The sequence below is a fragment of the Bubalus kerabau genome, chromosome 21, assembly GCF_029407905.1.
Source record: "Bubalus kerabau isolate K-KA32 ecotype Philippines breed swamp buffalo chromosome 21, PCC_UOA_SB_1v2, whole genome shotgun sequence".
NCBI classification, from domain to species: Eukaryota; Metazoa; Chordata; class Mammalia; order Artiodactyla; family Bovidae; genus Bubalus; species Bubalus kerabau.
The window spans coordinates 25,990,335-26,007,432 of record NC_073644.1 but is presented as its reverse complement, the minus strand read 5'-3'; the positions used below and the strand labels follow the sequence as shown (position 1 = coordinate 26,007,432).

General features: G+C 42.2%; 1 protein-coding gene across 16 annotated transcripts in view; it reads right to left on the bottom strand.

The window, feature by feature from the left end:
• NOL4 (nucleolar protein 4) overlaps positions 1-17,098 on the bottom strand; it is a 555,347-nt gene that overhangs the window by 448,364 nt on the left and 89,885 nt on the right. For 3 of the 16 annotated variants that reach the window (XM_055559239.1, XM_055559241.1, XM_055559240.1), the window contains exon 1: positions 10,890-11,219. The exons of 7 other annotated variants lie outside the window; for them this stretch is intronic. In XM_055559239.1, the coding sequence (XP_055415214.1) occupies positions 10,890-11,153 (264 nt within the window). In that variant the 5' untranslated portion in view covers positions 11,154-11,219. Of the gene's footprint in view, positions 1-9,937; positions 10,112-10,889; positions 11,358-11,823; positions 12,245-17,098 lie in introns of those variants that run through there. 6 more of the 16 variants (XM_055559250.1, XM_055559235.1, XM_055559243.1 and 3 more) reach the window with 6 other exon arrangements.

Sequence of the window (17,098 nt, the reverse complement as noted above, 5' to 3'; positions counted from 1 at the left end):
ACTTTTCCAACTTCATCTTCCCCTGTACCCTGCACTTCAGCTATTCTTGACTATGTACCATCTCAACTTGCGTTTGATGAAATAAAATCTCACCTCCACCAAAATAATACCAAAAGAGAACAATGGTTTTATGGATGTCATGGATTTTTATGGCTAAGAAATTATTGTTAATATTGTGCTAAGTACAGAGGCACTCCCCTGTAAGAGAGAAGGCGATATTTTAGCTGAAGTGTAAGGTCTTAACTAAAATGATTTACTGTGAGGTAATATTAGGCTTCAACAATAGTTTCTGCCTTCAACAATAGCTCAGTCAGTAAATCATCTGCCTGCAATGCAGGAGACCCGGCTTCGATTCCTGGGTCGGAAGATCCCCTGGAGAAGGAAATGGCAACCCACTCCAGTATTTTTGCCAGAGAATCCCATGGGCAAAGAGGCCTGGCAGGCTACAGTCCAGGGGTCACAAAGAGTTGGACACAACTAAGTGACCAAACACACACATACAATATTATCCTATGGATTAAAGTAACTGTCTCCAAATTGGTATGTGCACACCCCAGGAAATGCATGAGATGACCTACTGAGATGAATAAAAACATTAAAATTTATGTTTGTATACATTTAATAATAGTTGGTCATGGACAGGGAAGCCTGGCGTGCTGCAGTCCATGGGGTCGTAAAGAGTCGGACACAAGTAAGCAGTTAAATTGAACTAACAGTCCTATATAGTTACATTTTTGAATATGTGCTATGTATTAAGTATTGATACAGAACTATATGTAATTTATAAAAACACACATGTTGGGGGAATATTCAATTTGTTTTAATCACTAGAGTACATTAAGAGTTTGGAAACCAAAGCAAGGACTTTGGAATCCAACTGAAACAGTTTCTTGTCCCAACTCTAACACTTAGAAGCTATGTGACTTTAGAAAGTTATCTTAATTTAAACCACAATTTTATCAAGTATGTAATGAAAAATGTTCATCTGATAGGATTATTGTGACTGTTAAAGGGGACATTTTGTTTAAAGTTATTATCTCAATCCTTAACCAATATATATTAATAAGTTGATATATGCAAGGCATTTTTATTAATTGTGTTACATTCAAAACTTTCTATTGCCTAAAGAAGCAATGTACTCATTAAAGAACTCTAAATGACAAGTAAAGTCACCAGTTTCACAGCCTTAAGAAAAAAAGCCCATCTTTTCCTGCTTCTGATGGGACTACAAATGGTATAACTGCTAAGGAAAACAGTATGGAAGTTCCTCAAAAAATTAAAAATAGAACTACCATGTGATCCAGCAATCCCACTTGTGGGTATACATCCAAAAGAATCGAAAGCAGAGTTTTGAAGGGACACCCTTCACAGCAGCACTATTTCTAACAGCCTAAAGTGAAAGTGAAAGTCGCTCAGGCATGTTGAGTCTTTGCCACCCCATGGACTATACAGTCCATGAAATTCTCCAGACCAAAATACTAGAGTGGGTAGCCTTTCCCTTTTCCAGGGGATCTCCCCAACCCAGTGATTGAACCCAGGTCTCCCCCATTGCAGACAGATTCTTTCCCAGCTGAGCAACAAGGGAAGCCCAAGAATACTGGAGTGGGCAGATTATCCCTTTTCCTGCGGATCTTCCCGACCCAGGAATTTGTTGCTAAGTCACTTCAGTCGTGTCCGACTCTGTGCGACCCCATAGACAGCAGCCCACCAAGGCTCTCCCATCCCTGGGATTCTCCAGGCAAGAATATTGGAGTGGGTTGCCATTTCCTTCTCCAACGCATGAAAGTGAAAAGTGAAAGGGAAGTCGTTTAGTCGTGTCCGACTCTTAGCGACCTCATGGACTGCAGCCTACCAGGCTTCTCCATCCATGGGATTTTCCAGGCAAGAGTACTGGAGTGGGGTGCCATTGCCTTCTCCGGTGGATTCTTTACCAACTGAGATATCAGGGAAGCCCAAAGGTGGAAGCAATTCAAATGCTCATTGACAAATGAATAAACAAAATATGGTAAATACATAAAATAGCATATTATTCAGCCATTAAAAGTAAGGAAATTCTGTGACACAATTTAACATGAATGAATTTTAAGGGTATTATGCTAAGTGAGATAATCAATCACAAAAGACAAACACTGTGTAATTCCACTTATACTGTGGGAGGAGGGGGGCTTCCCCAGTGGCTCGAAAGGTAAAGACTCTGCCTGCAATGCAGAAGTTCAGTTCAGTTGCTCAGTCACGTCCGACTCTTTGTGACCTCATGGACTGTAGCACGCCAGGCCTCCCTATCCATCACCAGCTCCTGGAGTTTACTCAACCTTGTGCCCATTGAGTCAGTAATGCAGAAGGTTCCAGTTTAATCCTTAGGTTGGGAAGATCCCCTGGAGAAGGAAGTGGCAACTCACTCCTGGGAGAACCCAATGACAGGAGTCTGGCAGGCTACAGTCCATGGAGTAGCAAAGAGTCAGACATGACAGGGCAAGCATGCATGCAATTATATGAGGTATCAAATGTAGTCATATTTACAGAATCAGAAAGTAGAATGGTGGTTTCCAGGGGCTGGAGGGAAGGGTAAAGAGGGAGTTCTTTATTAGTTACAGAGTTTCAGTTTTGCAAGATGAAAACATTCTAGAGATATCTTGTACAGCAAAGTATATATGCTTAATACTATTGTACCACATACTTACATATGTTTAAGATGGAAAAGTATATGTTATGTTTTTTTAACCGTAATTTAAATAAATAAAATTTAAAAAACAGTCCCCACATCTGGTTATAACTAGTTGGTGTGTGGTGTTTAAATAAGAAGATTCCATTGTGTTATGGGGCTGGGAAGTGATTTTCATTTATCCCATTAATTACTGCCAAAGATGTATTACACATGATGCCCTCCCTTCTGTCAAAACAAATTTTGCAAAAAAAAAAAAAATTATCAAGCAATAGATATACCTCATGGTATGATGTAATAAGAATATGGTCAGTTGGTTCAAGAAATATTAAGTTGATAGAATCAACAGTATTCTATGAAGTACTGACCATAAGGAGAGAAGAAAGGGGGAAAGAAACAATCATATCACACAGACTTTTGGCTTGGAAAGGTGAGCAAATTGTATTGCCACTCATGGAGAAGGAAAAATTTTAAAGAAAAAAAAATTTTATTTTTTTGAAGAGGTTAGCTTGGAGGACCCAGTATGGGGAATGGAGAAAAGAAAAAATTTTTAATTTGTTTAATTTTAAGTGCTTTGGAATATCTTGATGGAAAACAACTAGTGGAAAACCCAAAGCAAAGATCTGAACTTCAGCAGAAGCATATTAAGTCCTCAAAACAGACACACGACTGAAGCTATGGATGGGGGTACCACTACTCAAGAGAAAGAGAGAGTAATAAAAGGAATTCAAAATGTATCTTAGTCAAATTATTTAATTTTAAGGATACCTAAGTAAATAAATCCATGAAATTTGGAAAAAAACAAGTTTGCTGTTGAATTTTAATAGCACTAATACAATTATCTACAATGTTCTAGTGGAAAGAGTGAAAACAAAGAAATTATACCTAGCTAAGTTGCCCTTTAGGCACAAAGGAAAAGGACAAATATTTTTCAATTGCATATAAACCCCAAAGAATAGAAAATAGGAGCCCTTCTTTAGGGGAAAAACTGATGATCAGGAATTACCACTAATCAACTGATGGATCAAGTCAGATAATTTAGACATAAAGAAAACCAGGTAAAAGAATGGATGATATACATTTAAACATAATAAAGGGATAATAATTGTAAGAAGCAAATTACATACTATAACATAAAGAACCTTGACAATAAAAGCAATAATTTAGATAATACAACAAAATATATAACAATTAGAATAAATGTAATGTATTATAAACAGGGATATCAGTAACAAGAAGGTGAGAAATTAAAAAAGATTTGTTCTTTATCTACCACTAGAGAAAGTCAATAATATGGTATAAAACTGAAATTGTAGTTGAATAAATAAATATAATTCACCATTGTTTTTTTTTTTTAATATTTTCTGTCAATTTTAGGAATAAACACGTCTATGAATAAGCCTTAACCTATTAGAAAATTTTTGAATTTTGTGTATTTTTGTGACATTTTGGTAATATATTTTATTCTTCTTAAATTAGCATATAATTGTCATCCCAGTTTTTAGAAAATCACTTCTGCTTCTCCATATACAGTATGACTATCAACCATTATCTCTAATCTTCTTTTGGGATACTTGTTTAGATCGATGTCTGTAATGATACTCATAATTAGTTAATGGTTATATCTAGGCAAGAGACCTAGTATGAATTTTTGGCAATTTTTTCCTTTTCATTTAGACTTTTGAGTAATGAGAATGTATCACTTTTAAGAAAACAAAGTCATTTTTATTTTCTAAAAGTGAAGTAAGAAAAAAGATGCAATATACTACATTAATGTTATATTATATAATGTTATAATGTTAACATATATAATTTATATTATATAACATTATAATAATGTATAATCATTAATGTATATATGTATCTCATATTTTAACTCACACTGTGATTGAGTTCATAATACATAATTAAAATTATATCATGGTGTTCTTGACTTGTTAATACTTAGATTAGCTTCTATTTTTGTAGCATCTATTACGTGCCAAGCATATGCCTTATATACTATATGCTTATGAAGTATGATTATTAATTCTCATCCAAAACTAAAACTAGGCAAAGTTTTGGATGCAAATTAGGAAATCCTCAAAGAGAAATTCTCAAAGAGAAGCAAAGAGGAAACTGTGTCTTTAAATAAGAAACTTTCTGTTAAAAAGCAGAGACATTGCTTTGTCAACAAAGGTCCGTCTAGGCAAGGCTATGGTTTTCCCAGTGGTCATGTACGGATGTGAAAGTTGGCCTATAAAGAAAGCTGAGCACCGAAGAATTGATGCTTTTGAACTGTGGTGCTGGAGAAGACTCTTGAGAGTCCCTTGGACTGCAAGGAGATCCAACCAGTCCATTCTGAAGGAGATCAGCCCTGGGATTTCTTTGGAAGGAATGATGCTAAAGCTGAAACTCCAGTATTTTGGCCACCTCATGCGAAGAGTTGACTCATTGGAAAAGACTCTGATGCTGGGAGGGATTGGGGGCAGGAGGAGAAGGGGATGCCAGAGGATGAGATGGCTGGATGCCATCACTGACTTGATGGACATGGATTTGGGTAAACTCTGGGAGTTGGTGATGGACAGGGAGGCCTGGTGTGCTGAGGTTCATGGGGTCGCAAAGAGCTGGACATGACTGAGCGACTGAACTGAACTCGCAACTCCAGTAAATGTCAAATCCAGGGTTTAAATCTTGCTCTAAAATCCTTACCCTGCCCACTGTACCACGTTTCCTGCCATCCATGCTGTCCAGGAAGTTTACATTGCCATCCTAAGACTATGAAAAGGAACACAAGCTAAAACACACTGGATTCACTTTACTCTTTCCTAGTGAGATATAAAAAATCTTGGCAAATACAACAGCTATTAGTGAGAGGTCTTTATGATCTTGACGTGGAAATTGAAACTTTTGGAAATTCTGCTGCCACATCCCTGTATTTCCTTCCTCGTCTTTCCTCTATCATATACAGAAAGTCCAGAGTTAAAATCTTGACAAGTAGAATCTCAGAATAGTTGTTCAGAAGGTCTCTAGGAGGAATACATATGTGTTGGGTCTTATCCCTCACCTTCACCATAGTCACGAGTAACACAACTAAGAAGAGAAAACAGAAAAGTTAAGGACTGGTATCTTTGGAAATAAATGTGGGATAGTCCTCATATGGGCTCCCAAGGTTACTCAGTGGTAAAGAATCTGCCTGTAATATAGGGGATGTGGATTTGATTCCTGGGTCAGGAAGATTCCCTGGAGAAGGAAATGACAACCCACTCCAGCACTCTTGCCTGGAAAATCCCGTGGACAGAGGAGCCTCACAGGGGGTCCATGGGGTCACAAAGAGTCAGACACAAATTTGTGACTGAACAACTAGTCCTCTTGTACTAAGAGGGTCTGATTGCCTTCTAAAATTCAGGGGTGTTAACTCGACAAGCCCTTTGTCTCTTAATCCTCATGGCCAACTGGCCTCTAGTAAAAGGAAAGGAAAGTGAAGTCGCTCAGTTGTGTCCGACTCTTTGCGACCCCTGGACTATACCTACTAGGCTCCTCCATCCAGAGAATTTTCCAAGCAAGAGTACTGGAGTAGGTTTCCATTTCCTTCTCTAGAGGATCTTCCCAACCCAGGGATTGAACCCAGGTCTCCCGCATTGCAGGCAGACGCTTTACCGTCTGAGTCACCAGGAAAGCCTGGCCTCTAGTAAAGGCACCCACTATTCCCTGAGAACCCAAAGGAGGTGCTGTGCTATGGACTTGGACTTGCCATGGATGACTGATTCCTCCCAACAACTCTAAATGCCCCTGCAGTCAGCTTATAAACCACGGTGCTGAGACTCATACCTGGGATCTCTTTAACCCCACAAAGATATATGGTATCGTGTGTCCCAAAATACTTAAATGAAGGGGAAAAAATGCATCAGTCATCAATAGCAATTCCCACTGTGGAAGTATTAAGACATAAGCAAAATTCGGTTGTCTCGGTGACTACTGTTTTGACTTGTCTCTGTAAGAGATACAAAGTATCATTACGCATAGCTGGCATATCCCTCAGCTTTGTTTTCTAGAATTTCTATAGCAAATTACACATCAAGGCCCAACATATATGATGTGAGCCTTAGTCCAAGGCTCTTGGACTTAGACCAAGTGTAAATGTACACAGACTCCTTATGTATTATTTTATTCACTCTGATGTGGTATTGAAAAAAATAACCAAAACTACAGTCAGAGAACTAAAAAACAGTAACTGCTTTTGAACCAGTCCATGAATATTCATTCTAATCACTGTACAATAATCAATTAGTAGTATACACAGTGAGAAAATATGAAATCTGAGGCTACTGATTGATAACTGAATAAATTATCATTTTTAAATCACATAACTAGAAATAATATATTTTCTTTTCTGGATAAAAAATTCATTTTATGTTTCCTCATGGAATAAATAAAGGGAAAATACTAAATAAAGGGAAAAAATACATGTAAATGCTTAAAAAAAAAAGGCTGAAATGTCTGTTCCTACAAATACAGGGAAAGAAAAGCATTGTTCATATTATTTGATTTTATAGTTTGGATATTCATTACCTTGTTTGGTTAAGACTGAAAGACAAATAGAAATGTGAGTTTATGGAATTTCCTAATGACTTATAGAATGCAGTGGACTTTTATAAAATAAACAATAATGCATGAATAATATTACTAATGAAATGTAATGAAATTCCTGATTCTTTTCTAAGTTTACCTTTCCTAATATGAAGCAGTAAAATGTGGTTACATTTTAAAGTGTGATGTTTTAACTAATTGTTGCCAGAAAACAAAGTGTCAATCAGAATGTAAAGCTTCTGAAAACAAACTAGAACTATCAGAGATGTAAAACAGAGTAACCATAGTGAGGATAATTATCAACTGTCACTGATTAAACATTGTTTCTGAATCAATGTCAAGCATTTCCTGTCTTTTTTAGAACTGTTTGAAGTTACCATAATTTCATACTTCTAAATTTCTGACACCTTTAAGGAAAGAACATAGAAAAGTAACAGTGGTAGTATGGAAAAGAACTGAGCTCCCATGCTCAGCAAAGCACACGTGTGTGTGTATACGCGCACATGTGCGCGCACACACAGTCTCACTCCAGATCTAAAATGGCTGAGTCGCAGGATGTTGTTGCTTGGTGACCAAACAGTATCTGCTCAGCCACACAGTAATCTAAACAGAGACAGATATGTCCCCTCAGTTTTAGGCATGGCCAGTACAAACAGTAAAGGGCATGTTTATCTTCTCCAATATTCTACATTTTTAAGTCAGTTGTCACTTGCTTGATTTTATCATCAGTTACCTTGAGGCTTCACAGGGAAAGTATTTGCAAAGCTATAAATACATCTGCTCTTTTGGAAAAACAAGAGGTAGGACCAAGCTTCTTTTACAATGAAAGACAGTCCTGTTTCAATTAAGCCTGCATGATGTGTCTGCTCTGTTCTAGTCCAACCTCCCAGTTGCTATCAGTCTCCCTTTCTCTCATTAAACACAAGGAGTTAATTAGCCCCAGCCTGTCCTCTCCCCTTCTCTCTTTCCCTTTTTGCAGTAGTAATGATGCCTAATTACCTGCAGCAATGGGTAACTGCAACACCAGGAATGAATTGCTCTCAGTGAAGCAAAGTCAGCCATGAACCTTCAAACCTCAGAATCCTAGAATGATTCTCAGTCTACTTGAAAATACTATTCAAATACAGTACTCTTTTTCAACCAATAAATGCTTTTGGATGCAAAAAAAAAAAAAAAATTTTTTTTTTTTTTTTTTTGGTCTTTCTGATGACTGCACCCCTGCTATCACAAAGAAAAACCATCATAGGTTTAAGGAAGAAATCCTCTGAGATGTGGGGAAACACATGATAAAAGGGATCTTTTATTTATATTTTAAGTCAATGAAATGATGATTGGCTGTCTCTCAGAGAAGGAGGAGCCTATAATTCTATGTCAGGAGCAGCATAAAAATTTCATAAAGAGCAATAGGAAAGTTCATGAATTAAAAACCTCTTCAAAATTTCAAAACAGATGTGAATGAAAATCAGCGCTCTTAAATACTACACAGGAAACCATTATGCAAGAACATCACCTGAAGGATTACATTTTCTCCCTTAACTATATGGAATCTTTACTGAAAAGAGAAACACACATTACTTCATTATTAATCCTGGAGTTATTAATCTATATTAGATATCTTAGCAGCAATTTCTTAACAACTCTGCATTATTTTTTCAATGAAAATGTGGTATCCAAGAATGTGAATGCTGGTTTGAATTACTGGCATCCATGTTTATCTTAGTGCCTCTATGACCACTACACAATTTATGCTAGAATTTTTATTTAACGTTTTAAAAAAGAACACCTGTATATACATACAGTAGATGTAACCAAATCCATGCAGGTATAAACTCATTGGAGAAATACACAAGTGAAGCAATCTGACACATAAACAGAGGTGCCTAAGTAAAACATTTTAAGAAATGAAAAACAAACTCCCAGCTAGCAATTTAAAAAACAAAACACACACAATCTTATTAAGAAATATTCAAATATATCTTAAATCATTATTTTATTCATCAATTAGTTCAGTACCACCCAAATAAAAATACATTCATATGTTTTGAATTCTAATTTACTTTGTCTAACTAAGTTATTTTTAAAAATCAGGTTCTTAATGTTACTCCCAATATAAATGAATCAAAGCCCCTCATTCTCTATGACAGACTTCTGGCTCATCTAAATGTAGATAAACCTAAGTTCATCCATGCCCATCTAGTGCTCATTATTAATAAAGCAATCTCACCATTGTCTTTAGCAATGCCAGATGTGAAAGGCGAAGGCTGTGTTTATAGATCGCCCTCCTAGAAACCTTTCAACAATGATGCATATTTTTTTTAAAAAGCAGAACTTTTATGTGTGTTTCCGTTTCACCTTTATTCCCATGTCATTTTTCCATATAAATTTCAAAAGAAATATACTTCCTTCAAACAACTACCCCTAATTAATCTCAAGAAACCATAAACTGCTTTCCAAAAAGAGTCTTCCACATAATCCTTTGAAAAACCTTTCATGCACGTATTTCCAATTTAATATACCTCCGTTTGAGATAGAAGAGTAGCTTTCAAGGCATCTCCTTTCTAGCATCCTCCAGGAATACTGCACGGGAAACAGTTGCCAGTGAGAGATGGAGGAAAGGAGCAAATGCTCAAGAAACCCCAAAGCGAGGCAAAAATGTACCGAATGCCAGATAACCCTCTCCCACCCCTACTCCGGACGACTACCCACCTAGCATGATGAAGAAAGAGGTCTTATGGATCTGATCTGCAATCCTACTTGTAGCCCACAGTTCCCATCTCCTGAAAACGGAAATTGACGCTGCCGCCGCTCCCCAACCTCACAGGCTTCTGCCTGGGGAGGCTGAGATACACTGAGCTCTCAGCGTCAGCGCCTGGGCTTAAAGCTTTGCGGCCGTCAGACTAGAGCCATCCCAGAATAAGGAACAAATAACGTACACCACTTGATTGCGCCCAAACCCATCACTCTTTGTTGTTCATTATGTAGCTGCGGCTTTATTTGTGAAAGCTGCAAGTGAAGAAGGAAGGGGTGGGGGGTGGGCAGGAGGAGGCATCTCCAGGACCCTATATCTTCAGGGCAAGATCCCAGGAAGATTAAGGCGATCGGACAGCCAGGTGTCTCCCAGGCGGCGGTCTAACTAACAATAAAACCCGATAGTGTCCGGGGGCGGGGGGGGGGGGGGGTCGGGGGAACCCCACATCCACGACCAGCGCCACGTTCGGGCTTTGTGCCAATAAAAAGACTCCGTAGACTATCGATCAGAATCATCTATTATCAGAGCGTGTGGCTGGGGTGTCAGCGTGGCCTTTATGCGCGGTGGGGAAGGCGGGACACGCGCCGGGCGCCCAGCGAAGGACGTGGGACAATGGCCCAGTCCGAGGACGCGAGATGCCGCCCGACCCGGGGATAGAAGCTCCGGAGACGAGGAGGGCTGCGCGCTCGAGAGATGCGCTGCTGCTTTAAAATACAGGACCACAAAGACTCCACGCTGGGGGAAACGCGCCTGGCTCACGCGAGTGGGGACGACTTGGGGAAGGGGGTTGAGAAGGGTGGGGGCAAACGAGCCAACGGTGGCTCACGGCTCCCCCCTTTCTTCCCCCACCCTCACCTCCCCCCCGGGCTGCTCCGGCAGACAAATAACAGAAGAAGGCGAGTCACTCACCGTGGTCTTGACCGGCACGTAGAGCACTTGCTTGGCGCCGCCGCCGCCCCCGCGGACCTCGTCCGGCTGGCCCAGCTGGAAACCCTTCGATTTGACCCAGAATTTAAATTTGGCGTTGTCCGTGGAGCTCGACTCGCAGCCGTTGAGGAGCTGGACGATCCGCTCGTATTTTTTACGGGTCACCGTCTTGGTCTTGCCTGAGTCCCCGTAAGTCCTGAGACACCAGTCCTGGAACTGGCGGTACACATCGCGCTCGCTCTCCATGTTCCGCGCGCCCGGCCGCCGGCCGGAGGCTCCCAGCGCACTTCGCACCTGTTCACCCCGGGCTCATGAAAAATGCAGCCCCCCGCCACGATGTAGGGGACGCGAGGTCCCGGGCGCCGCCAGAGCCTGCCTCGGGTCGGGGGAAAGAGGGGAGGGAAGGGGCGAAGGGGGAGGAGGGTCCGGCTGGGCACCAGCGATCAATGCCCTGTGCTACCAAGTCTCTGGTTTCATTCGTAATTGCGACGGATGTCTCCGGACGCTGTTCTCTTCCTCTTAGTGATGGGTCTCTAATATTGTGGGAGTAGGACCATCCTCTGGCCCGGAGGAGCTGGGTTTTGAATAATTAAAATCCCATTCCTTGGTTTATTAAAAATCCCAATATTGACTTGGGGTGGTCCCTCGACGCCTCGCCCGGGGCTGCGTCCGGGGCAGGCAGGTGGAGCGCAGCGCCGCCTCCCCGCGCGCGCGCGCCCCCGAAGCTTCCCGGCCTCCGGCCCCACCACCGTCCAGGAGCGAGGGCTGCGCCTCTCTCGAAAGCAGCTGCCCGGCCTGGCGCCTGAGAGCTCGAAGGGCACCAGGGTCCCCGGGCTCTCCTTCCTCCAGGGTCCCGTTCCGCTTCGGCCTTCCCTGTGTGGGGCGTTCAGGGACTAGAAAGAGAGAAAGTTCTTACCTGTCATGTTGTTAAGCCCATCAAATCCTGCTACACAGGAAATTTCTTAAGGTATTTTTAAAGCGGCTTAAAATGTCATTTCTTCAGATGCATTTAGGCTGAATTCCAGTCCCGTAGGTAGGTTCCGGGAGTTAAGTCCCAGAATTAGCAAAGCATCCACGGAGATCTGGCCGGAGTTCTCTAGGATAGCCCGTGGTACCCTGAACAGATATCCGCTCCAGGGGGAAGTGGGTAAACGAAGGCAGGCCGCTGGCGGCGGGTCTCCCAGATAACGTTGGGGCCCCCAGACAGGACTCCTCTGGTCTCTAATGAACTGGGTACAAGGCATAGAAGTAAGTTTATGATACAGATGCTTCAAACCCTCTGCATGAAATTAGAATATAGCGAGCTGTCATTTTCCCCTTGCTTGGTTACAGTTTGCAGTTCACACGGGAGGTTTCGGATGTCTATTTTCCCCCTGCCACGTCATGGACACCCCCTCCTCTGCTCAGAGTAGCCAAATATGAGTTCCCCCGGACGATTTCTCAAGCAAATGAGATCAGCGCTTCCTCCATTCAGGATTTCCATCCGTTTGTTACAGAGCTGGAAATAGGGGAGTTCCCATCCTCCTCGCGCTGCGATCGCGGCCGCTCCTCTTTATTCTACTCTCTGCGGAGGCCCGCGCCCGTCCCGGGAGGCGGCTCTGCCAGCAAGACGGCCCGATCAGTGCCCGGCGCCGAGTCCGTGTCCTAGCCCACCTTCGCCCCCTCGTCGCCGTCTCCAAGACGAAAGCCCCGACTGGGAGGAACGCGGGGTGTTTGTCCCCACTGCGCCGCGGCTGGTCCCGGCACTTGCAGAACGGTCAGTGGCTCCTGCTCCACCAGGCTGAGTGTGCGCGTGTGTGTGAGCCGGGGAGCGAGGGTGTGCAGGGGGTGCGCTGTGTGTGCGCGCGTCTCCGGGAAGGTCTCGCGGCGGCGGCTGGAGCCGGGACTGACAGCCCGGGCGGAGCGCGAGCAGCTCCACACACTAAACCTCTCGCCTCTCCCCTCACCCCCCCACCCCTCCCACTCCCCTCTCCTCCCGCCCCCCCTCTTCCCCGGCCCCTTCCAAGCTCTCTGATTGGCCAGTGGGACAAAAGTTTCTGTGGAGACGGCTGGGCGCTGACGTCACGGGCAGAATTGTCCCATTTAGGGATCCCGGGGGCAGTGCGCATGTTGCAGGCTGCAGGTTAGAGGCGGGAGGAGGTAGCAGCGGGCCCGGCGGCAGCCAGGTGGCGGAAAGGAGCACTCAGCATCCAGGTGGGGGGACGACTCCAGCAGGGTTTCCATGGAGATTCCTCTGGGTCTAGCCTAAAAACAGCAAATCAGCTGACACCATTAGCTCAGGACCTAATTACTGCTTATTGGAGCAACAAATGAGGGAGAGGGCCAGCTGCAAAGGAAGACTTTTCATCCACCACCACCCCTCCCTGTCTCCTCCTCTCTCCCCTCTCTGGGTGGCTCTAGAGTCCCGGGTGAATTCCCATTAACTTGCAAGATGCCTGCAACAACAGCTCCCCTTCTCTAGAGGCTACCCTGACTGCTTTTATTCTTTTTATTCCTTTCTTCTGAATCGAAAAATAATGCTAACATATATCAGTGGTCCTGAGTCCTTGAATTTGTTTGCCCAATAAATATTAGCCCAGTAGAGCTCAGGGGAGCCACAGGCCAGTAGAAGTCACACGTGGATTTAATATCAGGAGAGGATCACTTTCAGTTTACTGAATTGGGAACTTATCTTTCGGCTTTTCACATTTAAAAAAAATATTTCCAATATCTGAAGTATGTAATAATTTGGGATGAACAATTGGACAGAGAATATTTTCAGTCACCCATCTAAATGGGGTATAACTCACAAAAACAATTCTCTTCAAAGTTTCCCTGGTGAGATCAGAGACAAGAAATTTATTCCAAGTGGAGAGATGTAGGTTTTCTGGTATATTGGTCATAGCTTTCCTAGGAGATTCTGGAAGTATAGTTGGTCACAGAGTGGTCATTCATTCAAGATTAAGCTGGTTCTATAGAGTTTACTTTCACTTATGGATATAGCTTGATTCACAATTTCATAATTCTTTTTGGTAGCTCTTTCATTTGAAAAGACATCCCAACTCCTCTAAGCCTCATTCAAGTACTTTCAGAACCAGAAAGACTTCCTTCTTTGACTTGCTCAAGTCATCTGCCTCTAAACTCCTCTGGATAGTGTCTTTCAAATTTTTTTTAAAACCTTGTCTCATAGTAAGACATACATTTTACTTTGGCATAGAGTGCATGTATACATCTCTCCTCCAAAAATTTTATGAAGTATTTTTTATTACATGTAAGATGCACTATTTGCCATTTTTCTCCTATTTTTAAATTTGGTAAAAAAATTTTTCCTAACTCAATAAATTTATTTTATGATCCAGCAAAGGATGACTGGCACCTATAGTTCGGAAGTGTTTTAGATCATAAGAACTTGCACTGCTCTTGTACTATATGAATAGAGGAGCCTGGTGGGCTACAGTCCCTGAGGTTGCAAGAGAGTGGGATGCAGCTTAACAAATAACAACAAATATCCCACTGTATAAATTGAATCTTGATTGAAGACTCTAGAGAGTTCAGATGTTCTTGTTTTCCAAGTAACTCTGGAGCAATGAATATGTGTGTGTGCTCAGTTGCTCAGTTGTGTCTGACTCTTTGGGACCCCATGGACTGTAGCTGTCCAGGCTCCTCTGTCCATGGGATATCCCAGGCAAGAATGTTGGAACGGGTTGCCATTTCCTCCTCCAGGAGATTTTCCTAATCCAGGGATCAAATCTGTGTCTCCTGTGTCTCCTTTATTGGCAGGCAGATTCTTTACTACTGAATTGGTGGCACTACTGGTAAAAACTCACCCGCCAAAGCAGAAGACATAAGAGATATGAGTTCGATCCCTGGGTTGGGAAGATCCCCTGGAGGAGGGCATGGCAACCCACTTCAGTATTCTTGCCGGGAGAAAATCATGGACAGAGGAGCCTGGAGGGTAACAGTCCACAGGGTTGCAAAGAGTAAAACAGGACTGAAGCGACTTAGCTTCAGTCACCTGAGAAGCCTCACACACAGTCACCTGAGAAGCCCCAGTGCACACAGTAAGTGCTTAATAAATATATGCTGAGCTAGTTAATAAAGTAAGGAAAATGAGAGGAAGAGAAGGAAGGAAGAAGTTGGCAGGCATAATCCTTGGCCATTCCCGTTACCTTTTGCTGGAGGTTGTTTGGATAAAGTTGGGCCCCAGTTAAGGAAATCACAGGGCCTGACCACATACACATGTTCATTCTATTTATCATTATACTTGACACTCCAATGTATGGAAATTACAAATTTGAGACATATTCGTAGAATATAAATATGTATAACCCCTGGTTACATTAACTAGATTTGGTATATAAGCAAAAAGAAAAAAACTTACAAAATTGAAAGATATCATATAAGACCTTCTTTTTAGAAGGAAGAGGTAAACAAGCGAGTATTCACATTAGACTAAAGGAATTGAGAGTCCTAGGACTTCGAGGGCCACACTTCTCCAAGTTCTGTGGATTCTCTGGTCTCCAGTGTGCCTTGTTCTGTATCTGTACTCATGATTAACTGGCAGGCTCAGTCAACATCTTTTACCATATCTTTTCTACCCAAGAGCATAAACACTTGAAAAATCCAAAATCTGCTTCAGTAACTCACTCTGGATACATTTCTCTCCTCTACTTTTAATGTCTCCAGAAGTTCTTTCCAGTTCCTTCAGCTAAATTATTCATTGAACAGGCTGCTTGGAGTTTAATTGGCATTCCCCTCAAGACACTTTCTTCAGAATTGCTTCTGTGCAGAACATCTCTCTCCAAAAAGTGACTCTTCACCCCATATCTGAACACCAATCCCTCAGCCCTTGGCCTAGGGTTCTCCATGCTATTTATAGGGAGAGGAAGTCAAAGTGTTATATCAGAAAATTATATTGTAATGAAAGATAATGCAAATTTTGAAACATAAATCAACATTATGAAAGTAAAGTTTCTTTCAACATCAGGGTCAGTTTGTGTATGATGTTTAAAAAAATTCTGGAAAATCTTGCATTTAATTATCCATCACAAATAGTCATGCAGGTCTACTTATTCATCAGCAAAATGTTATAGTGCAAACAGGTAATTTATAATCATAAAATAAGGATTCAAAGACTAAACAATCCTTCCTTCATCCATCTATATAATTATACTTTCATTCAACAAACATTTACTGGTGCTAATCTCTCTGGCTTCCCTGGTGGCTCAGATGGTAAAGAATCCACCTCCAAGGTGGGAGACATGGTTTGATCCCTGAGTTGGGAAGATCCCCTGGAGAAGGGAATGGCTACCCACTCCAGTAATCTGGCCTTGAGAGTTCCATTGACAGAGGCGCCTGGCAGGCTATAGTCCATGGACTCGCAAAGAGTCGGACAAGGCTGAATGACTTTCACAATCTCTCTGGTAGGCTCTAAGGTTAAGGTAGTCCACAAGACTGATGTATATATATGGCCCTCATCAAATGGAACTTAAAATTGTCCAAGGAAAACAGATAATAAGCAAAGAAATAAATAATTAGCACTTAAGTGCTAATAAGTGAGTGCTAGAAGAGGTGGTGGTTGGGGCCGGGGTGGTGGTGGTGGGGGGCGGTGGCGGGGCCCGATGGTACCTTGACAGAAAACAATGGAATAGTGGAGGGAATTGGAGACTCAGGGAAGATCTCTCTGAGCAAGTAACATTTATCGTGACACCTGAAGGATGCAAAGAAGTCAATCACATCAACAGCTAAGAAGGGGAACAATATACACAGCACAAAGGCAAGAGTTCTTGGCATGTTTAAGGATTAGAAAGAAGACCCATGTGAGACTTCCCTGGAAGTCCAGTGGATAAGAATCTAACTTCTAATACAGGGGACAAGAGTTGGGTCCCTGGTCAAGGAACTAAGATCTCACATGCCGTAGGGCAACTAAACTGGTGCACCACAACTAGAGAAATCCATGCGGGCATGCCACAATCAAGACCTACTGCAGCCAAAAAAAAAGACCAGTGTAACGGGAACTTGCTGAGCTTGAAATAGAGAAGCAGGCTATGACATCTCAGTTGTCTTCTGCTGCCATATCCTGTAGGGCTCTGATCACCATGATAAGGAGTTTGGCCCAGTGGGAAATCAATCAAGTATATTTAAAGCAGGAGAATTAAATGTCATGCATTTTTAGAAGTTTCACTAGCCACTTTGAAAGGATCAGGAGGAGG